Source organism: Haliotis asinina, chromosome 3 (assembly GCF_037392515.1).
Source record: "Haliotis asinina isolate JCU_RB_2024 chromosome 3, JCU_Hal_asi_v2, whole genome shotgun sequence".
NCBI classification, from domain to species: Eukaryota; Metazoa; Mollusca; class Gastropoda; order Lepetellida; family Haliotidae; genus Haliotis; species Haliotis asinina.
Window position 1 is genome coordinate 5,155,022 of NC_090282.1, and position 24,209 is coordinate 5,179,230.

Sequence of the window (24,209 nt, forward strand, 5' to 3'; positions counted from 1 at the left end):
TGCTGTCTGAAAGCGGTTCCGTTGATGTGCTCGTCAGAAGTGTCGGTCTTGACGTGGTGTCGTAACCGGAAGTCAGCCTAGTCGTGAACGGTCCCTAACACTTCCTGTTTGCTGATGACATTGCTGGAGTCTGTGGACAGTTGATGGATGCACTCCAAAGAGGCGTCAACAGCATCCCAATGGCTTGATTCCTCTGTGGTTCGTTGACCCGTGGCATTTTGTGACTGGTAGTGAAACAATCGAATCATGATGCCTTTTATGCATCCAAAACCCCACTTTGCTTGTTCATGTCACGGTAACCATGCACCCCATAAGATCCAAGAAAACTGCCAGAGTTGTGTTTTGTTGAATTATCCCTTTGCCAGGAACATTATATGGGTTCGAACCCAAATCCTCTTATGGTTTCATTTGGCAACCTTACATCATGTTATCTAAGTGTGATAATTGAATTCATTATTAAAAATAATTTTGAAAATGACCAAAATGGGTTTTGCGTTTTCATTGTGTGTCAGTATATATGCAATAATAATAGGGTTTATTTTTTCAAGTTGAGTAAGAATCTGGGCGAGTGAATGAGTTTAGTATTACGCTGCACTCAACAATATTCCAGCTATATGGCGGCGGTCTGGAAATAATTGAGTCTGGACCAGACAAACCAGTGATCAACAGCAGAAGCATTGATCTCTGTGATTGGGAAGCGATGACATGTGTCAACCAAGTCAGTGAGCCTGACCATCCGATCCCATTTGTCGCCCCTATGACAAGCATCAGTCGCCTTTTATGGCAACCATGGGTTGCTGAAGGCCTATTCTGCCCCTAGACCTTCAAGGGTTGCATAAGACTCAGGAAAATACTTACTTCCCACAGAATAAGGTACATAAACAAGGTTGACATACAATAACATAACTTAAGTCCTTTTTCCTTGACGGAGAGTGTACAAATGTCTGTCATACAGCCATAAAAATTCATTTGGAAAAAACAGTTAAATGTTCTGTGGATTATATTTCATTATAGTAAATACATTTCCCTGATGTATGGAGATTGTAAAACTGGTGACATGACAGGCACACAATTATGAAGTTAAAGTTGCTTGACGAATGTTTATTTTTAAGTACATGTCGATATCACTGGATATATATGTGTGTGCGCACCAAAGATAAACATAAAGGTAATTACCTGGAATTTGTTCCTTCCTCCATTCCAAACAAACCTATCAGCTGTTGTCCTTCGCGAGTAACACATAAGCATGATCACTGGATTGTCAGAATTTTGTGTCCTGAATTGCCATGAACTGAACTTGCAAAATGTCAGTATATATCGCGTGTCATAGGTCGTCTCCGTAACGTGAGTATGACACATGTACAAACTTAAAAGGCCAGTCACACGGGGAATTCCGTTTCTAAACATGAATTTCCCCTTCTACAAGTTCTTTGGTATTACGTCATACGTTACGGGACACTGGCAACAGCTGACATCAAATGAACGTATCTCCATATTTCAGTAGTTCAGGCAGATTCAGAAGTTTATCTATCAATGCCATGGAAATAATTGTGACAGTATCTTGTTAATGAATACATACCTTGAGTGGAAACGAAAACAAAGATAGTTGATTTCCTCTGCTCAAACTCCTCGCATCGTTCACTTTCTTGTTGAATGTTCAGACCTCGCTGCGCTGCAAGGAGCTGATCTAATATTAGTTATTACGTCTTGTCGAAAATCTAAACAATAATCGCATTTAAAATATGTTTTCTTCGAGGATGTTTTGGGGACACGTGCATTAAAAGAATGCCTTGAAGGTTATAAATGCTACGAATCGGCCTTTGTAAAATATATGAATAACGTCAAAACCCACACGACATTGGTGTAAACGTCACATGACAAATGTATGGATACCTGTTTTGCTAAAAATCGGGAATCGACGTTAATTTTCATTATAGTTCATTAACCTTTGTGGCAGCTGAAAATTGTACATCAAGGGTATCTGAAATTATGTAAAAGATTCTTACAAATAAAAAAGAACATACAAATGCCAAAAATGTTCCTAGGGTGTGGGGCAAACAACAGTACGGTTTCTTTTTCAGCAACAAAACAAAATATTAGGTTTGTGGATAACCAGAATTCAGTTTAAGTGTCCTATGGATTAGTAGTATTTTTCAGTTGAATATTATTATTTTCATCTATAAAGTAGTCGCGACGGAGTTATCGCGTTTTGTTTACATCCGACATCGTCTGCTTGATTTGTCGTTATGGGTCACACTGTCATTGACCAGTCCTCATGTAACAAACAGTACAAAACTCGTGGATGCTGAATAAGGAAAGAATTCGAACGAGATATGTTTCTGTTCATGATGATTCGATGTGTGGATACAACAGTGGAGATGGAGGTGTGTTTTTTGTAGATGTTGATTGACTGTGGCAGTGGCCATGGGTATATATAAAATTGTACTTGGGACTACAACAGTTACTATGATTGTGAGTGTACGAGGGAATGTCAATAAGTTTTGAGCCTTGCATAGAAAAACACAAATTATTGGTATGAACCACATTTATTTTTCAACATACTCCGCTTGTGAGTCAAGACATTTGTTCCATCTTTTCTGCCAGGCGCTAATGCCATCTCTGAAGAAGGCGCCATTCTGGTCCTCAAACCAAGCCTCAGTAGCAGCAATAAGCTCACTATCATCCTGAAATCTACGACCACGCAAGTGTTTCTTGAGATTTGGGAACAAATGGTAATCACTTGGTGCCAGGTCTGGAGAGTAGGGGGGATGCGGCAAGATTTCGTACCCGCATTCCTGGACAGCAGTGGCTGCAACGCGAGAGGTGTGTACTGGAGCATTGTCTTGATGTAGAAGAATACCAAGTCCGATCTTGCCCCGGCGCTTCTCCTTAATTGACTGTCGCAGTTGCCTCAACAAGTTAGCGCAATATTCCCCATTCATTGTTCTTCCTTTTGGTAAGTAATCTATGTGGATGACGCCTTTGCTATCCAAGACGACTGTCGCCATTACCTTCTGCACTGATCTGGAGGCTTTGAACGTTTTGGTCCTGGAAGAAGTGACATGTTTCCATTCCATGGATTCTTGTGTGGTGACAGGATCATAGTGGTGGATCCAGGTTTCATCACAGGTTACTAGCCTAAAGTGAAAATCTTCTGGATTCTTGTTGTATCTGGTTAGCATGGAGTTGCTTATGGTGACCCTTGTTTGCTTCATTTCATTTGTAAGCATTCTTGGCACCCATCTTGCGCACACCTTAGACATGACGAGATGTTCGTGAAGAATTGTCTCGATGGATCCGTGTGAAATGCCTGTGGTCTCCTCTAACTCGCGGAGTGTGATTCGACGATTTTCCAGCACAAGTCTATGCATTCTGTCAATGATTTCCTGACTAGTGCTTGTTGTTGGGCGACCTGGACGGGGGTCATCTTCAAGACTTGTCTCTACCATGCTTAAATTCTTTGACCCATCGTTTGATGGTAGCAGATGAAGGGGAACACTTCCCATAAACTGGTGAAAGCCTTTCTTCAATGTTCTTTGCCGAGTTTCATTCAAGAACTAAAAACTTAATTACTGCTCTATACTCAATTTTATTCATTTTCACTGCCGTGAGGGGGGTCTCTTTCTGTCAATGTGAGCTGTTCAATAACTTCTGAGAGTAGGATACCAAAACTTATATATCACATCAGCTACACCCCAAGGTTCAATGTCGTACCATGCTGTGACACCTGGGTATGAAAAATGCTCAAGGCTCAAAACTTAGTGACATCCCCTCGTATGTATCGTATGTGTAAGGATGAGTTACATGGGAGTACAACAGTTACTATGATTGTGGGTGTATGCATCGTATGTGTAAGGATGAGTTACACGGGAGTACAACAGTTACTATGATTGTGGGTGTATGTATCGTATGTGTAAGGATGGGTTGCATGGGAGTACAACAGTTACTATGATTGTGGGTGCATGTATCGTATGTATAAGGATGAGTTACACAGGAGTACAACAGTTACTATGATTGTGGGTGTATGTATCGTATGTGTAAGGATGAGTTGCACGGGAGTAGAACAGTTACTATGATTGTGGGTGTATGTATCGTATGTGTAAGGATGAGTTGCACGTGAGTACAACAGTTGCTATGATTGTGGGTGTATGTATCGTATGTGTAAGGATGAGTTACACGGGAGTACAACAGTTACTATGATTGCGGATATATGTATCGTAATGTGTCAGAATGAGTTGCACGGGAGTACAACAGTTACTATGATTGTGGGTGTATGTATCGTATGTGTAAGGATGAGCTACACGGGAGTAGAACAGTTACTATGATTGTGGGTGTATGTATCGTATGTGTAAGGATGAGTTGCACGGGAGTAGAACAGTTACTATGATTGTGGGTGTATGTATCGTATGTGTAAGGATGAGTTGCACGGGAGTACAACAGTTGCTATGATTGTGGGTGTATGTATCGTATGTGTAAGGATGAGTTACACGGGAGTACAACAGTTACTATGATTGCGGATATATGTATCGTAATGTGTCAGAATGAGTTGCACGGGAGTACAACAGTTACTATGATTGTGGGTGTATGTATCGTATGTGTAAGGATGAGCTACACGGGAGTAGAACAGTTACTATGATTGTGGGTGTATGTATCGTATGTGTAAGGATGAGTTGCACGGGAGTAGAACAGTTACTATGATTGTGGGTGTATGTATCGTATGTGTAAGGATGAGTTGCACGGGAGTACAACAGTTACTATGATTGTGGGTGTATGTATCGTATGTGTAAGGATGAGTTGCATGGGAGTACAACAGTTACTATGATTGTGGGTGTATGTATTGTATGTGTAAGAATGAGTTACATGGGAGTGTACATGTTACTATGATTGTGGGTGTATGTATCGTATGTGTAAGGATGAGTTACATGAGAGTACAACAGTTACTGTGGCTGTGGGTGTATGCATCGTATGTGTAAGACTGAGTTACATGGGAGTAGAACAGTTACTATGATTGTGGGTGTATGTATCGTATGTGTAAGGATAAGTTACACGGGAGTACAACAGTTACTATGATTGTGGGCGTATGTATCGTATGTGTAAGGATGAGTTACACGGGAGTACAACAGTTACTATGATTGTGGGTGTATGTATCGTATGTGTAAGGATGAGTTGCACGGGAGTAGAACAGTTACTATGATTGTGGGTGTATGTATCGTATGTATAAGGATGAGTTACACGGGAGTAGAACAGTTACTATGATTGTGGGTGTATGTATCGTATGTGTAAGGATGAGTTACACGGGAGTACAACAGTTACTATGATTGTGGGTGTATGTATCGTATGTGTAAGGATGAGTTACATGGGAGTACAACAGTTACTGTGGCTGTGAGTGCATGTATCGTATGTGTAAGGATTAGTGGTGAATGTGAAAACAAATGCAGATAATATCTTTGCACATTTATCTCTGTGATTACCACTGATACTATGTGTGCATGTGCGTTTGTGTGTGTGTGTGTGTGTGTGTGCGTGTGTGCGCGTGTGTGCTTGTTCTATTCAACAGTATAATTTTATGCAATTCATTTTAATCATTTTATCCATTGCACGTATTTTTATGCCCTTAAATCTCATTCAGCCTCTCCTCATAAATTTATGTATACATTGCATGTAAAATTAAAATAAACAATCTCTCCCTCTCTCTCTTTCTCTTTCTTTAAACGTTCTGATTTATTCACAAGCGAGAGCGAGTACATGTAATATACAGTCCATTTGAGTTCAAAATCTCCCCAATGAATTGTACTCTAACTCATAAACAAACAATCGCAATTGATCCAAACTAAAGCCAGAATAAACTTTTACAAATGGACTTAAAATATTGTAATGTCAAATATTTGTATAATGTCAAATATTGCAATAATACATCGATCAAACCTAGATGTTTCGACCAGATCCCCAGACATTTGCCAGCCTTGGATAGGACATATACTTATGTATCTCTTTGTGTTTAATGAAGACCCAAGAGACTATATCTGTGCATGTATGATTCAACTCAGCAAATGCATGTTATTGTTTGCAGTTTTTCAGGTTTTTCTATCTGACTTTGATGATAATTAAGACATGCATGGCTACTACACAGTGAGGCGAGGTCTGATGCCAAGAATAGTTTGATTAGTTTTTTCAATAGTAATCCCCTTTCCTTACACATCTAACATTCTGGAGCAAGTGGCTGATTTCCTTTCCGCAAGGTTTGGCACGAACATGTTTCCGTAGTTGTCAGCTTTTCTAAGGGCAGATAACTCTAGTGGTGTTACAATGGCTGCGAAGGAAATGGAGGATTCCGCAGAGTCAGGTGCCGAAGTCTTTGCTGACGCCTTGGTCGGACAAGTGAGGCGAGACGATGTAGCTTCAATGGTTCAGCATCAAAGAGAAATGTAATGATTTGTTTCTGCTTATGCTTTGCAGTGATATTATAACTCTATGATTGTCTGCTTTGGCACAATTATTTATTACCAATGACATTTGGTCATTATGCAGAGCAGTATCAGTGGGTGGAGAGGATTGTAAGAACGATTCCTACGTAGACACATGATTGCCAGATGTTTCGAATTGGCATTGTGCTCACTGGAAATGTGCATACTTTTTAACACACACAGGACCTTGTGGCCTTCAGTAAACATTCTATGTTCCTTAACTGGAATATTTGCCCATTTTGTCTTTACTGTTCGGAACGATCTATGATCTGTCAGGTTACAATAACTTAGGATTTCACTTCTTGGTATTTCTGCAGAATTTCAAAGGAATGTCAACTGCAGTTTTTAAGGAGTAAAATCTCCCTGGGCCATAGGCTTTGCTAACTGATATAGGAACAGTGTGAAACTGTGAACAGTAGTCTATTTTGTTATTATTGGTTTGATAAAATGGGCCTGCAGATTTCACTGCGGGAATGTCGATTTTATAGAAAGAAATTAAAGTATTACTAGCACCAACCTTGGAGCCTTGCTTCCAATGAGAGATGCGATCAAGATAGATAACCACAGGTGAAAAACGTTCTAGACAAATCATTGTCTGGTCTTTGATTCACAGAAAATGTGGGTGACATTATGAAAAGGGAGCAATCCTTGATCACACTTGGTAATTGGTCAGTGTTATGTTCACAAATGTTTTGTGTTCTTTCTTTGCATTTACTTGAATTCTTGTTGGAAATTTTGAGGTACAAGATGACAATGCCAGACCATATCATGCCAAGGTAGTCACTGTTTATCTTTGACAAGAAGGCATGCAGACATTGGACAGGTCCCCTGTCATGTCTGGTGGATGTTCATTGGTGGAGAGAGTATGCAATGTGTACAATGGTGTATGATAGCAACCACCCTCAAACGTGAACGAAGGTTGATCCTTCAGGTCAGGGTACACTTAGGGTAAGCAAGTTGCTCAGCAATATGCAAGAAATCTAGCATTGGGTTAACTCAGAGTACTGATGTCACATTAATTTTACAGATATTACCAGGGATTGGGAAAGAAAACATTGACAATGGGTCATTTTCAGAATTATTAGCCATTTTCTGAATTTAGAATGGGCGACTGCCCTTGTATCAATAGTAAACTTCCAAATTGTAATGGTCCATTTTTCATTCTAACGATTGCCTTTCCCAATCCCTGCATTACACTCTCTTTTCAGTAGTTACTCTGTTTTATGTTAGTCACATAAATATAAATGCAACTCTGTTTTTTGTCAAGTTTTAAAATAGTGGACATAAACATGAACACCTACTTTTATGAGATTTTATTTTTTTATAAAACTTTTTTAAACTGTTGTACTCCCATGTAACTTTTTTTAAAACTCTTTTGATGATAGACCCATGAAGGTCCCTTGGTAGAAATAGGCCTTCAGCAACCCGTGCTTGCCATACAAGGTGAGTATGCTTGTCGTAAGAGGCGACTAACAGGATTGGGTGGTCAGCTTTGCTGACTTGGTTGACACATGTCATGCAGATCGATGCTCATGGTGTTGATCACTGGATTGTCTGCTCCAGACTCATGTATCTACATATTGCTGAGTGCGGCGTAAAACTAAACTCGCTCACTCACCCTTTTGATAAGTATATGTTGTTTATGTTTAGTTGAGATTACTAGAGGGAGACAGAATTTTCAAGACTCTGGATCTGAGTTGCATCCAGATTGAAGGGTTACTGGTTCATGTACATGATATATTTTTGTTTCAGGTTGTCAAGGTTTGAAAAGACTAACGAGATGCTTATCAACTTTAATATGCTGTCTTCCAGTCGGTTTGAAACAACAAGTCAGGAATTTAAGAGACACACCATGTTGTTGTATGACATGAAGAAAGATTTGGACGTTGTGTTCCGGAGGATAAGGTATGTGCTTGATAAGATTAAATTCATGTGATTTTGGAAACATGCTGAACATAAAAAAAGATAGGTTTAGATAATACACTTCTGAAATTTGAAGACTCTTCATTTTTATGGAAGCAAGTTTGTCTTTCACATACCATCACAGGTGTAAAACGAAAGTACTCATTGGAGACATGTTAGAAATTCAACAGGGTTTGAGGGGCAAGAAAGCTCTTAATTTCTTACCTGACCATGTCCCTAGTCCTGGTACTTTATCTCAGAATGTTACTGGTACAACAATGGTGTTCCATATGTCAATGCTGCGCATTACAATTTATGATATTCACATTAATATTCACAAAATATTCTAATCAAATGGGTGATTTGAACGTTTGTATGTCAAAACAATCTCACTACAGTAGACAGATGCCATACAACAGGTCTTGTATTCAATCTTTTCCTCAGGCAGGTGGGAAAACCAGTATTTACACTGTCACATTTCTTTGCATGTCTTTCTCTTCAGTCACACAATGGATAGTTTATGTAACATGTAACATGGTTTGATAATCTAAATGCTGTTTTTGAGTATTTCGTGCTCAGATATTGTCCTTGTTTCTACACAAAGACAGTGATAACAATTGATGCTGCTGTTTTGTAGGAAGTTGAAACAGAGGCTGTCGAAGATGCATCCAGAAGCCTTTTCAGGTTAGTTGTAAGTTACACTTCAGTTGTTCTTACTTTTTTAACATGGAGCCATAAAGTTCATTGCAAGATTTTCATCCCTATTACGTCAACCTTTGAATAGGCTTTTTTATGCTCATATGACCCTCAAAGTTTACATTTGTCCTATATGCTGCTTAGGCCCTAAATGGCAGTCCGTTTCATCAAATATATTATGGAGAATGTTCAATGAACTGAAAATTTGAAACTGAAAGTATATGGCCTTATAAGTAGAATGTGACTTTGCATGAAGAGCAGAAGATGTAGAAAGAGCAATGGCAGCTGATCAAGCATGAGATTTAGATAAGTGATTCTTTGAGTGTCATTTTAGAAGCTGAGAAGTATAGAATTGACAAACATTATAGATAACAACTTCTTTATTATTGGAGTTGCGATGTTTCATTACAGATTCTTTTACCTTTGTCAACCATGTCATTCCTGCTTGACAATGGTACAAGAACCTGCATCGAAGCGTTACACTCCTGTAATAATGAAGTTATTATCCATAAAGTTTGTCAGTTTTGCAATTTAGATAGGTGACCTAATCAGTTTGTCTTGGCACTCAAACTGAGAGTTTGCTCAGGTGTATTTATGAAGTCATTATCAGTGAGTTCAACAAAGTATAACACCTCAAAGTTCGATACGTCACATCAAATTGTGACTCTATTCTGCATTATGAGAGACTGTACGAATGAATGTTGAATTGGATAAACCAGGCTTTTCATTGCCAATGTTCTTGTAGTCAGAGTGTGGGTTATCGGACACAACTTATGTAATAATGTTGTTTGTTTGTTATCAGCATGTAGCAATGTGTACAACTTTATAGAGGCTGAAGATGATGATGAAGATGATGATGAAGATGAGGATTCTGGCAAGGTCAAGGTCACACCTGCTGTTGATGTGAAGGTCAAAGCTGCCAAACCATGACACTTGTTAATGTTTCAGAGATAATGCTGACCTTGGACTTGTTTTTGTTACGTATGTAACAAATGTGATTGAATGAAAATGTGCGCCTTGTGGTGATCTCGAGAGGAGATGATTTAGCTTGAAAAGCTTGTAAAGCACTTACTTCATTCCCCATCTGTGCAGTAGCCACTGATGTATATGTTGTCCATAAATGACATAAAACACATTGCTCAGCGAAGGTCCCTGAGAGGATTATCAACATCCCAACTTTGTCTGTGATAATACATTATGATGTGATAGCCGTTAATGATGTCCATGGTATGTCTCATCATGTCTGTTAGCATCATCAGGCTGAGATAATGATTCCAATTCCGGACCATGTTCATTCACTCACCTAAGGACACATCAGGGACCTTAGAATATTCAGCTTTTTTTAAAGATGCTGAGGGTACTACTTCCACAATATCAAAGTGGAGAATTATGGTTTTTCAAAAACAGTAAGTTATTGAAACTTGAAAACTTGCTCAAGTCAGCATTTACTTCAGATTAAGATATCAGCAAAACTCATTTACATTAGATGTCACTTTGAGAGCGTAAGAATGGTTTTGAAATGATTTTCCATAGATTTACATTCTGTTAAGAAAATACGCTTCATGTTACCTAAGCAATGAATATACAGTCTATAAAAGGCCCAACAAATTTGTTGGATGATCCAAATATGATGGATGATCATGGCTACACAGTTAAATTTGCAGGGAGGCCTTTCTGTTTAATCTATACAAACAATATGTATGTAAGGGAAATAAGTTTCTCCACTGTTTTGTATGATTTCATTATCTGTTGGATAGATCTGTATATTTGATCTAAAGGATGTGCCCAGGAACATAAGTTGCCAAGAGGGCTTTGTGCAATTACTACACATAGACTAACAGTCATGGCCTGGCTGTTAATGCCCTGTACAACAATGCTGGCACACCTGCTCGTCAGTGTTAGAAACAGCTCACCCATGCCAAAATTGAGATGGATCAAAGTGGTCTCAGGTGTCATCACTTGAGTGTGACCTCCCAGCTGTCATTCCATGGTGTAATGCCGATACTGTTAAACACAATAGTTCAGCCAGGTGACTGCAACCAAGAGAATGTACTGATTATGAATAAATGTGTTTGGTTTGCAGAGGTCTAAAATGTTGGTCTTGTGATGCCATCTGATTTTGTTCTGTGATGTCAACGTTGATGACATATTATCAAGAGCTATTTCTAACACTGTACACAGAGCTTGTAGTTCTGGCTGGAACCATGCTGATGCAGGACAAGGCCTTCACTCACTAACTCTCCACAGTTGTAAATAATGCATGCAGTCATCCAGAGAAGAATATCATGAGGATCATACATCATCATATTGGCTCATCATCTGCTTTTCCATGCTGTGGAAGCCTGACAAACTGAAAAGTTGAAAACTGTTGATGATATAGATTGGCAGGATGGACGAATAAAGTGTCTCTGTACTCACTACATGTTGAGTATTTTCTGGCAGGCCGAAACCTTGTGCATCTGTCAACATATATATATTTATGATGTAACCCCAAGTGAGTGAGTATGGTTTTGCCACTTTTATCAGCATTCCACTAATATCACGGCAAGGGACACCAGAAATGGGCTTCACAAATTGTACCAATGTGGGGAATCGATCCTGGGCCCTCACAGTGACAAGCAAACTCTTTGATCATCAACCCAACTGCATGCTGAGAACACAAGAGAGGTTAGGTTGTTAAAAAGGTTCGGACAAAAACAATATGTGTATACCAAGTGGTATGGTGTTGGTCCCTTGTCTGTTGTCCATTTTGTGTTATGGTGTATCACAAATTACAGCACAGTGACCTGATGCTTAAAATGACCGATTGACCGCGCTAAGGGTTGATAACAGCAAAGTGTGTGAATATATGAGAGGGGTTGTACTTTCTGGATCTAACTATGGTGAATGGATTGCTAAGTGTACTTCAACTTAATCCCCTCCAAGGTCCAAACCCTTCTTCCAGGCATTTTGGAGTACTTGGGATTCCCTCAGCTGGTGTAAATGCTTCATTTTTCATAGGGGCTGCCCAATACGTTGAAAGCCACCGTCATGCATTGCAGCCATGTTACCCATAGAGGTGCACTGTCCTCTGGAAACCACAACAGTGTTTTCAGTAACCTTTCTGCAAAGGCGGTCGGAACAACGTGGGCCGCGCTGAATAGGATCTCCCAGAACAGCGTCCATTCGAAGGGTGCTGTTGCAGCCCTTTGTTCCCCGAGGAATCTAAAGGCGGAAGAGAGCAATTACTCATTTTTCGGGACTGATGCAAGACTTGGACGCGAACATCCAAAAACGTTCATATCGGCACCATGGGATCATGTGTGCCCCCAGGATCTGTCAGGGTAGAACTGCCCAATGGCATGCACGTTTCTGAATAACAGTTATAAGTCATAGGCGTTCTGCCAGTCTCATTGATCTTACGAAACACTGAGTCACCCCCAAATACAATCGTTCATTCTCACATTGACGGTATGAGAACGCGTACAATACAGTTGCCCCTGTCAAGGTTGTCCAAACTAAACCTTAATTCACCCTAAGACATAACGTTTGCCCAACGACAATTGGTCTAACGATTCCGCTGTTGACGCCAAAGACGTCTTGCGTGTATCAGGCACGTGGCCTGGTTTAGGCCTAAGCACAGGTGATGAAACATTTGAAATCAAGGAGAGAGCACGTCTTAAAGTAAAACTTTCATCTGAATACAAGATAAAGTTAAGACAAACATCAATAACATGGTAAAACATGCAAAACTTAAAAACTCCAAACTAACAGATCAAATTCAAGCTGACTTTGCCTAGTTGATATTGTAAAAAGTACCAAACAACTCCCGAAGCTTGACTGCAGTCTGTCAACTAGCCGTGCGTGACACCTGTAATTCTGTAATGCCCGACTCCAGTCTGTCCACTCACTCTGATACCTGTAGTTCTGTGAGGGTTTCGTGAGTTTTGGAGAATCTGATATGCAAATCATGACTTGTATATCTAAATTTTGTGAATGTTCATTTGAATGCTTCTGTTGCAAGAAGAGTTGAAGACTGAAGTCAGAAATGTAACGTTACTGAATAAAGTTATTACCCATTACGTTTGTTTGATATTGTACTTCCTAACTTCTAAACTATACCACCTAAAGAAGCTATAAATGTAACTGAAGGATATTTAATCTCAAATATGCAAGAACAGGATGGCAGACTAAATTTAGAATACAAGACATATCCTCAACCATACCGAAATAAGGTAGTTCGCTGAAATAAAAGCCTCTGATAGCTTCATTTTCTTTAACAAATTGTAACTTCGCTCAGTGCGTCTGTTAAGTAACTATCAACAAGTAACGGACAATGATCCACATAGAGTAGCGAGCTTCCGTCTCTCTCATGCAGGAACGAAGCGAAGGTTGCCTGGTTGTCCACAATCTTCTGTGGAGAGTTATGGTCCATAGGTATAACAAAGCGAATTTAAACATTTTAAACGTACTGCCTGAGAGGACGCGGCAGGGACGCCCCGTAGATGTTTTCTGACGTAAAACTGACGGGTAAGCAGCGGTGTGCTTTCCGCATCATTATCACCGTATGGGATGATGATCATATTTAACGGCGTGTAGTGATCAATACAGCATGGTTGTCGTCGGATCGTCAGGCTTGCCTCAAGGGAGAGCATACATCAGTTGTCTCACACAGCATTGAAATAATTGAAATTGACCTGTAGTTGATTCCCACGTCACAATACGTTTAGGAGATAGTCCAATATCCGTCAATTAGTTTCGCTCGTGAGGCACGTTCGAGGCCTTTAGGCCGAGGAGGGGTTTCACGAGCAAAACTAATCGACGGATTGAGGACGTTCTCCAACTTATAACGAAGTCAACTTTGCATTCACGTGTGGAACTAATATACAGTGACACCTAGACTCCGAAACATGTTCTGATGTCAAACATGCTAAAACATTCTGAAAAAAAGCACCCGTCATATACACTCGTGCGGCACTAATCTACAGCTCGTGACGTAGAAAAAGGAAAGTCACAACGGAAACTATCGTCTCATCACCGCTGTCAGCATAAAAAATGGATTCTGATGAAGAACTGTTCTTGACCCCAAACCGGTAGAAAATTATTACCCTTGGTGATTTTGCAATAAATGATGAATTTGAGACTTTAATCAATTTGGATAAATCAAACATCGACTTTGAAGGAATTTGAAAACAAGAATTCTGTTTTGGGAGAGAATCAAAATTCATCTGATACCGAACCTTTTCTAGCTAGTCCAAAAAAAATGAGAACACATTGCAGTGTGACCCCACAGATTCAATCTCCCGCGCACAAGGATCTGGAAAAGGTAGCAGTGCCCCGTTTCCGAACTCCATAGTGAGAGCCTCTAGGCAAGTCTGCTTTTTCCACAAAAACTGAAAACAAGAGCTTGTGGGCAATGCCTCTATTCAGTTCTTGGTGTGAAGAAAGATAAAAACGATTTTCCAACTCAAAACCACATGACCTTTTGACATTGGCCAGAAATGAACCCGATTTGAATCGAACTTTAATGATATTTATTACCGAGGTTCGAAAGCATAAATTGTTCTGGCCAGTAAGTTGTCTGAAGGGCCAATGAAAGTTTTGGGTCACTAGCCCCACTGGCTGGTGAGAGTTTGAATCTATTTCTAACACTGTTTGTTAGACAGAGGATAGGAATCACAAAGCGACAGGCGAGTCATGACAGAGGAAGAAGTGGATGTTTTGTGGGCGAAATCTCTTTTAGGAAGCGATTCCCCATAACAGCTCAGCGACACCCTTACCTAATTGATTGGCCTTAATTTTGCCCTCAGAGCAGGAGACGAGCATTGATGTGTGCTGGTAGGTTAAACATTCCATCTGAAGGTAATACAAAACGTGAATGAAGGATCCAAGTACTTAGTTTACGCCGAGGACATGTCCAAGACCAACAGGGGCGGCCTTAAACACCGGAAGTGCGAACGTAAAGTAGTGAAGGTGTCTCAGACCAACGAGCGACCAGGGAGATGTTTGGTTCTTTTATACGAAATGTCCTTCAATCTGTGGTAAGATATCAGAAATATGTCTCTTACAATTAATTTCCGCGATCTATTTTTCTTTCCAAATTCATTTGCAATATACGTGGATAAGTGAACATTGAGGTGTCAACAAGAGTTGTATACTCCTCAGGGAATTGAGATTGATAATACGATGTGACACTGAGCTTCACATCCAGTGATCGAGGGAAACCAATACCAGCGCCTTGAGCAAGCGCAAGTTGCATGGATATGTGCGCTATCTACATATCCTATAATAATGATCCTATAAATACTTGCCAGGCGTTATATCTTCGACCAGTTCAGTACCCCATGACAGATGTCTGGCTTGCTGGTGTCCTGATAGGCGTACATACTCTCACCCAAACCATCAGTTGTCTTTGCAAGGTTGCAGGCTTCAGTGGTTTCTACACCAACCATTCGCTTAGAGCGACCACAACTTGACTTTACGATGCCGGGCTTGATGAACAGCTGGTCTGCGAGCGAACTGGGCATAAATCATCAGCTGTCGGTTGTTATGAGGTACATGTTTGACACCTTTTACAAAATACTAAGTACGGCTCAACTCATGACGTCACGATGGAGTTCAATTTGTCACGTAAATACGCTGACTGCACAGTTGATTAGCGAAGTCAAACTTGTATCACGATTAATTAACTTTATATATGGTTTGTTAATCCTGATATTTTATGGTTTTTATTATTTTATTATTGAAAGTTATATAAAAATGTTTTGAATTATGTCTATAGAACCTCTGATCCTCTGACGGCCAAAGTGAACAGTATCGTACAGAGGAAGTCGAGGAAGGGGGTATCTCACAGATACAACAGGAACCGTTACCGAGACTGATGGCACGTACCTGTCTGTGAACATGTGATCACGAGTGAACCACAGGAAAACTGTAGAGCAAATGGGGTTGCGCAGCATAGAGAATAAGACCAGTCTTCTTATATGCTAGCGAAGCGAGCAAATGTTGGCTACGTACTTCCCTCGCTTCGATTCGGAACGTATTTTTCATGTCAAAATAAAATATTGCCAGCATTAAATGTGTACACCCATTTCATCACTGGCTTGTATTTCTGCACTGGCTCTCATATTTCCAACTCCATGTTGAATAATTATTCACGTAAAATTTATGTTATTCAACAATTCAAGGGCAGCTCGTGGAATATCAGATCGTTCTTTGCCGACATTCCCTCTGCCGGTTCAACGGAGTGAAGGAACAGGAGGCCTATAGTGTATTATTCCATGTGGAATACATACAGCGCTACCTCCCCTGCTTCAGTCGCCCACTACGCCAGAGGTGTTTTCATGTAGAATAATTGTTACGAAATTTCTAACAATAACGACGACAGATAAGACACAATAATCTCCAACAGGTTCATGATAAAATTCGGCAATATGGTATTTCTTTTTTTATTTCTGCTTACTCTTGTTCCTTCACGCCGTTGAACCCGAAATGGACCCGAAGAACGACAAGTGGTGCTTAAATGTTGAATAAAATATATTTCATGTGAGTAATTATTAAATAGGGGTTAGAAATCTGAGAGCATAAAACAAGTGAGGAAATAGGAGTGTAGCTTTGTTGGTGGCGATATTTCATTTTGACATGTAAAATATTTTTCGAACGGAAGTGATCGAAGTAAGTTGCCAACTGTTACTGTAGAATATCCTTCTAATTGAGTATTATAAAACCAATGGTGGTCTCCAATGGTCGCTAGCAGCCTTGCAACTTCGTTTTAATCATGACAATGGCACCAGTGGGAAATGTTCGATTGGCTCGTGTGAAAGCACATGCACTGAAACCTTTACACTTTTAGGATGCTGTGCGGCGATGCTTTATAAGGTCATTTTAGACTGGGTATACAAACATTCCCCCTCAATACTCGCCTCGAGAAACCCGAATGTTAAGAGCAGCGATCATAGATGTTTACCTGCTGGTTACAAAGCTTTCCGCCGTCTCCCATATTAGAACTGAGTTGCGATACTGATATCAGTACCTGCGTGCGGTATTCAGTCGCCATCTACAGTTACACTTGCAGACTTAGTATTATGTTGTCATATGTACTTGTATAAATTATTGGGATATATTGTAAACATATAGTGATATTGTGACTAACGTATATAGTCAGGACTGCTGATATTTCCTTTCACACTGCTATTATGAATGTACCAGTCTGACATTCTACTTCATACTGCTATTGTAATTGTCTATAGTGCCACTGTGTTTTATTCTGACACTGGAAACCTAGGTGATATAACAATAAAAGTGTGTACTGCATCATACCCATTTGTTTCTCTGTGTCACCCATCTGGGGCAGACTTTGCAGATACGTACACAGCCCATCATGGCCAACATCCGAGTAGGAATATGAATCAATTACCCGTGTTCTACTTACTGGAGATGTAATCTAAGTTGCGAGGTGGCAAGAGCTATAGCCCCTCTTTTATACCCAAGGAAAGACATTCAGAGCATCCAACTCTGAGGGTCAGAATATACTGGACAGACCACTATGTAGTTTAATCCTTCAGTAGCCTCCTGAAATATACCCCGTCCCTACCCGTACTCTTATTATGTGCAATATCCATATGTACAGTATTGTACCCGGACATATTTCCCATAGCAATGAATGTTTATGTAAATGTTTGGTTGATATTACCCTGGCAGATGCATAGGTATGTATACAAGGTACTCGGCGTAGCCCGGAGAGAATTTAGTTTTAAGCCGCTTTAAGCAATATTCCAGAAATGTGCTTCACACATTGTACCAGTGTGGGATTCGAACCCATCTCTTCGGCGTGACTAGTGAACGCTTAAACCACAAGGCTTCCCCGCCGCCCACCGCCTAATCTTGAAGTTTGTCCACTGAAATAGAAAAGTGAATATTACCATTATTATATTTATTTCTGAAATAGCTGCCTTGGAATTTGTCCTTTCTCTCCCTCCCTCCCTGTCTGTCTGTCTGTCTGTCTGTCTCTTTCTCCCTCTGTCTGTTTCTCTAAATATGAGGTGCACCGCGTCCTCCGAACTGTCAACAAGTACAATCAATTACAGTCAACATTGTAACTTTAATGCCTGTCAGGAAAATTCCTTGGGCAGCAAAACACAACCCAGTGTGCTCTGACTACATTCTGTGACGGAAGCGCTTTTTTGCAAACATAAACAGTATTGTTTCTCAGTTGTTCTAAATGGTAGATTCAGCGGGCATTAACAACGCTCTTTGATATTTGTATCTGTCAATACATACCACTTCAGGCTATATGCAGTCCAAACAATGTGTTGTAAATCCATTTTCACTCGTGGCTGCAACCATTCACTGTTGCCGCATTAGGACGGTAATACACTGGTATTATCGACTGGATTTATACACCGTTATATGTATAGTTTCTATGAGCCTCTGATGTATTCAGACTGTCGCTATTCAACATTAATTGAACTGGCATCGTTTATTTGTCATATTTGATCACAGGTTTTCTTTGCAATAGAACTGACCCCATGTTTGTTAGAAAGGTTGTTCATAACGATTAATGATATAAATTGAGGCTGGTTGACAGTGACGTCCTATACTTCCTCAATACGTTGTCACAGCTAGCATGGGTAAGTCCCTAGTTCTGTCCACGTTTCTGGTTATTCAACTTTGTCCAACGAAAGATCAGTTCTGTGATCATTGGTAACATGTAAAACTACCCTCACTTTGTTTTCAATATATTTATATTTCGTGCAATCAAAACGGATTGAAAATCAAGTTATGATTCATCCGTGTACTTCCTGTAAATAATGTATTGAATGACTTACTGATTTGATGGCAAATAGAAACTTTAACAGAAAGCCCTAATCCGGTATTTAATCTGCTAGATGTGAACAGCATCCGATTAAGATTTCGTTTTAAGATTAAAGCGAAATGTATAATATACATATCAGTTCTAATGATGTAATAATTTGGACAAATAAAGAATGGACATTAAGAAGGTAGGGTCACATCATTTGAAATACTGGTATATCCATCGGCTTTGAGTAAAGTGATATCAATACAACCTAATCTTCAAGTGTATTACTTGGCAGAATATGTTTCTAAAATTATGGGTAGATCCAGATTTGAGTGTTAACTTAGGTGTGATCAGGACCTAGATTTTCGAAGCTCTCTTAGCGCTAACATAGTCGTACATTAATCTTAATGTATGGCACTTAAGACAATCTTCGTGCTAAGAGAGCGTCGAAAATGTAGGCCCAAGCTAGCTATTCTCGAAACGTTCGCAGCCCTACGAAGTTCTTAAGCCCATTATTAACACATTGGCTACGACCAAAGTTAAGAATTCTAATGACTACGAACGTTTCGAGAATAAAGGCCCAGGTTCGTAACGCTACTGAACAATTGTATTACATTAATATCTAGTTTCAAAGTCAGGCTGTAGTGAGTAAAACGCGAATGACTGCTGAAATTCCTTGAAGGTTTCTTAGATTTTAGGGTTAGGACTTAAAATCGGGAACAATCGAAATCAGGTGCTTTATCGTGGATTATTGTCTAAACCAGTTTTACAGCCTCTGGCCATGGATCAGAATTTAGTGTCTGGACAAAATATATTAGGTGTACTTCTATATGTGGCTACTTCACGCGTCAAGTTACTTTTGTCTCCTGTGTTATCCTCAGAGTAATATACACATTTCCAGTTATCAACAATCGCAACTGTAACAGATTTATTCCAAATTTTCCCGTTTCATTGAAACACGTTGTCCACACATCTCAGAGAATTCTTCATAAGCGCACCCCCTTTCCAGTCCATACATGTATCTCAATGCCATCATGTGTGCGGAATACATAACACATCCATATTGTGCAATAGGTGTTACGACGTAAATTTGGCTTACTTATATATACAAAAAAAGTTTGAATGAAAAAAACAAACAAACAGAAAGCAGTTGCTCATTTTATAAATATACGGCGCATGAAATTTCCGAGGAAACCGCTCCAGCGTTGTATTTTCGACCTGGAATACAAAGGTTCCTTTCGATGAACTACCGCAGATGACACTTTGAAGCCCGTTTGTTCAAATTTGTTGTTTAACGCCTCACGCTGCTATTATCTAGCAATATGTCAGTGTTCCGGGTAAGATTAGATAAAGATGTTAAAACCACATTGGACGATAATAGCTAGTCGATAATCCTACATTTGAAGACACGTCTAGAGCTCCCTGTTGTGCCGTACGTAATAGACGGGTTATGTATGGGGTAACTGGGAATATCGGTCTATAACTACCCCCTTGTCAGGATTCATGGCCACAGTATGATTCTATTACCCATGGTTTCCGAAACACTGCTAAAGTGATCGGATGATCAGGTTCACTGAGTGGACAGAGTCTTCCGTGTGTGTGACGAACAGTTAAACCAACAAATACCTATGTATCTAACCGTCAGCTGAAAGGTACTGACACTGGGTAGTTCCCTGCATCTCACAAGTTATGTACAACTAAACAATAACAAACCACAACTAACAATTTCGACTGCAGTTCAAGAGTATTTATTGTAAATGCAAGTAAATATCGGCAGTATATATGAATAATCAAATACATATTTTAGCAATTAATAACATTGCTACAAATTACATTCATACCTGAGGTATATAACAATGACATAACCAGAACTAAATGATATTACCAAAAAAGTGCCTGTTACACATACAAGTCAAAGTCTAATATCTCTAATTATAACCTATACTGCAATGTCGAAATAGAACCGCATTGCGCATACATTGTGTATTCGTTAATCAGACGTAAGATTGAAATAATCAAAGTACAAATCCAACATCAGTTTAGTAATCTTTCATAAATAAAAAGCAAGTCAGGTAAAACAAAATACATCAAGTTGTAGGACTTGATATGGGCCAGTAACTTGCCTTTCGTCCACCCCTAAATATATATACAATAACATATATTCCTGACTTTTCTACAGACGCCACGGCACGTTTGCAGCAGACGATCGTTAGTACAATGTGGACTGTCCTCTTGCCGTCATTGCTGCTGCTTCGTGAAGTCAGAGCGGAACATTTATTTGTGCGCATCTCCGATGCCGACAGAACATTCACGTCCGGGGCTGTGCTGCATACTCGGAAGACAACCAGTGCTGTTGCGTGTGGCATTGCCTGTTACCGACTGGGAACATGCGGCTCCTTTAACAGTAGACTGGAGTCTGATGATACATTCACCTGTGACCTCCTGTCCGATATCCCGCTGTCTCCCATGACGGACCTGTCTCCTGTAGCTGGAGCCGAGTACTATGAACAGGTGGGATGAGTGAGTGAGTGAGTTTGGGTTAATGCCGACTAAACAGTATCTCCTTATATCAAGGCCTGTATACTTGGTCTGAGAGGAAGTCTCGACTAATGCCGACTAAACAGTATCTCCTTACATCAATGCCTGTATGCTTGGTCTGGGAGGAAGCCTGTTGTAAAAGTGGACTTTTGAGCACTATAATTTGTGACCTTGACCTGTATTTAGTTCTTGCATGAAAACAGCAGTGTGAAATGTCCTCTACACATCAAGGTACGTCTGTTTGGCGGAGCCTCATTAAATACCTTAATACGGTTTTGATGTCATCACACCCTGGCTTTGGAATGTTTCATATGGCCTGTAACAGGTCTACTACATTTCTGAAGGTATTTTCCAGACATGTCAACCCCTCCTCAATCCAACTGCAGCCGCAGAGGTCACCGAAGAGGGCCAGGATAATACCGGGCTCGTGTACCTGGCCAGTAACAACGGTCTGGACGTGACACTCGTCAACATGTCTGACACCTACGAGGTGGTATCTGTGACCAAAGTGGCAACGGTAGAACAGATGAGCAGCGGGAAGTTTACACAGATACACGGTACAAGTAATGTCCGCCTGGAGAACGGAACCGACTTGGAAGTCTTCATAATAGGTACTGTAAGTCATTTATATATCTGTAACTTCTTTGTATACTAATTCACAACCAGAAACACATGCGTGTTAGACATTTCTGCCCCGTCAGTGAAACAGTTCGGCAAATAAAAGTTTGATCAGACAAATATCCTCTTGTTTGGGCCACTTTAGCCGCTTGTATACTTGCGCCTCTCTCAAAGTTAAAAGCAGATAATTTCACAACGAGATATACTTTACGTGCACAGATTTTCCGTTAATACGTACAACTAACCCAGCTGAGGTCACGTGATACTTCGGGTATCTCTGGATGGGTCCCTTTATGTTTCTGCGATAAAATAATTGAGGTAAAGTGACAGCTAAAAGTTCCCCAGTGCAATATCCGTTAAGTTCTGATACTGTAACTGGAGGAGGAGCGCTCTTGTACGCATTCATTTTCACTGTTGTTTAAAGTCGTTGTAGTAAGTAGATTTGTTGCAGGGTCTGAAGTCAGATGCACTTTCGAGAAACCAGACTTGGAACCATGTTTTTCATCTATCCAAGTACCAATGGTCACCATATTTGATACTGATGACATCACGGCGTTGTTAGAAACCAAGACCCATGTCGGACTGATGGCGTTCAGCTACTCTAAGATCACTGTCGTTGACATCTTGTCTCCTGGGACTTGGGTCGTCAACAGGACTATTGACCTGTCTCCTGGCAACAAGCCGCCCGGATGGACGAACATCCCACAAGGACTGGTTGGTGCCGCTTGGCTCGTCAGGGAAAACACCACGGGAACGGAGGTGTATGACACGGCGTTACTGATAACCAAAGATTACTACGTCGTGTACGACTTCCCCAACGATAAGCTACTGAAGAGAGGCCACTTGTGTGCACCTGCTTAAGAAAGTTCCGTCGTAAAATAGATATATGCTTTTTTCCTTCATAAACTGATAATTAACTAGCAGAATGAAGTCTAAAACTGAAATATTGAACAACCACTGATTCATCTACCAAGTTTTCATTATTTGTTCACGTATGCTATGCTCCATTTCACACTAGAACGTTTCACAATACAAAAGAAACTAGGCTGCGCAATACAACCGGTTTACCGGTATATACCCATTCAGCCATGTAAAAGATACGTATTGCGATACGCTGATCGGAAATCGTTTTTTTGACATGCGATCTGAAAACTTCGTAGCACTCGGAGATCTTCGGATATTTCCGTTTTTCACACCGAAAGTTAATGTAAGTTCGCTGTAAGTTGTATTCTTCTTTATTGTTCAAGTGTATCGCAGTGTTTTGGATCTGAATGTTGTCAATATTAACTCATTAATGACGATTGATATACGATGTGTTCTGTCTTGATCAAGTTGCCGTCTAAAATTTCAGGGTTTTTTTGAGGGTGGAGATTTGTAATGATCATCAATCATAGTGATTTTGTTGTGATTTTGCTTTATAAACCAAGCATTGACGCTATTATAAGTAGTTATCGCAATATATCGCAGTATGAAATTTCTCTGCAATACCCACCCCTATAGGAAACATGCGATAAAGGTAAAAGATCGAGATCTAAACTATGATTTCAGAAACCAGCAACTGTAAGCTTATTTTTGTAATAAACATAGTTTATTCACATGCCAGTGTTATGACATGATGTCAGACATATTTCATTGTGTCGACATATGATGTGTCGAACTTTCTGTTGTTTCTAAGTATAAGCTTGCTTCCTGCCAATTCTTTAGTTAGTTATATACCGACGTACTTACATAGGTCCCTACAGCTTCGACAAAGCGGTGTTCGACTGTAACAGGTGTTAATGTTGCTTATAGATTATTTCAAAGTGACAAAGTACACTGCCTTGATATAGAAGGCCAAAAGTGAAATGGTTTTCAATGGCGAGGTATTTGATGGGATCGCAGACGACAGTATATAATGCTATTGTGGAGTGATTCATAGACTAAGTCATTTCAATAGTTTTCTTTATAAAACTTCATTTATTCAAACGATCTATTTGTTTCAATATGTGTCCAAAGTGCACCAAATTTCTATCCCCTTTGTCTATGTAATGTATTTAGCAAACATTCAAGCAGGGCAGTTCAATTCAAAACAAACACACAATTTCAGGAACCTATACAAAAACTAATGGCCAATTTTGAAATGTTGAACCTTTGAATGTGCCATTGTCATAATTCACTTGAAACTTCGGGATATACAATACATCTAAAATCTGTAAATTCCCTATAACTACACA

At 39.9% G+C, this 24,209-nt stretch overlaps 3 protein-coding genes across 6 annotated transcripts in view; 2 read left to right on the forward strand and 1 right to left on the reverse strand.

The window, feature by feature from the left end:
• The window catches only part of LOC137277340 (junction-mediating and -regulatory protein-like), a 315,191-nt gene extending 313,492 nt beyond the window's left edge, over positions 1–1,699 (reverse strand). The window contains exon 1 of one of the 4 annotated variants that reach the window (XM_067809028.1): positions 1,177–1,463. In XM_067809028.1, coding sequence (XP_067665129.1) covers positions 1,177–1,199 — 23 coding nt within the window. In that variant the 5' untranslated portion in view covers positions 1,200–1,463. Of the gene's footprint in view, positions 1–1,176 lie in introns of all 4 variants that reach the window. The other 3 variants (XM_067809029.1, XM_067809030.1, XM_067809027.1) reach the window with 3 other exon arrangements.
• Positions 1,700–6,288: 4,589 nt separating this feature from the next.
• LOC137279164 (kxDL motif-containing protein 1-like) lies at positions 6,289–11,479 on the forward strand. Its single transcript, XM_067811651.1, has 4 exons — positions 6,289–6,425; positions 8,217–8,369; positions 9,004–9,050; positions 9,865–11,479. Exons 1-4 carry the CDS (start codon positions 6,307–6,309, stop codon positions 9,990–9,992), a joined length of 447 nt encoding a protein of 148 aa, XP_067667752.1. The 5' UTR covers positions 6,289–6,306; the 3' UTR covers positions 9,993–11,479.
• Positions 11,480–21,057: 9,578 nt separating this feature from the next.
• On the forward strand, positions 21,058–22,857 carry LOC137277273 (uncharacterized). The gene is made up of 3 exons (XM_067808933.1): positions 21,058–21,351; positions 21,734–21,989; positions 22,448–22,857. The coding sequence occupies exons 1-3, from the start codon at positions 21,058–21,060 to the stop codon at positions 22,855–22,857; spliced, it is 960 nt and encodes a 319-aa protein (XP_067665034.1).
• Positions 22,858–24,209: the final 1,352 nt, after the last annotated feature.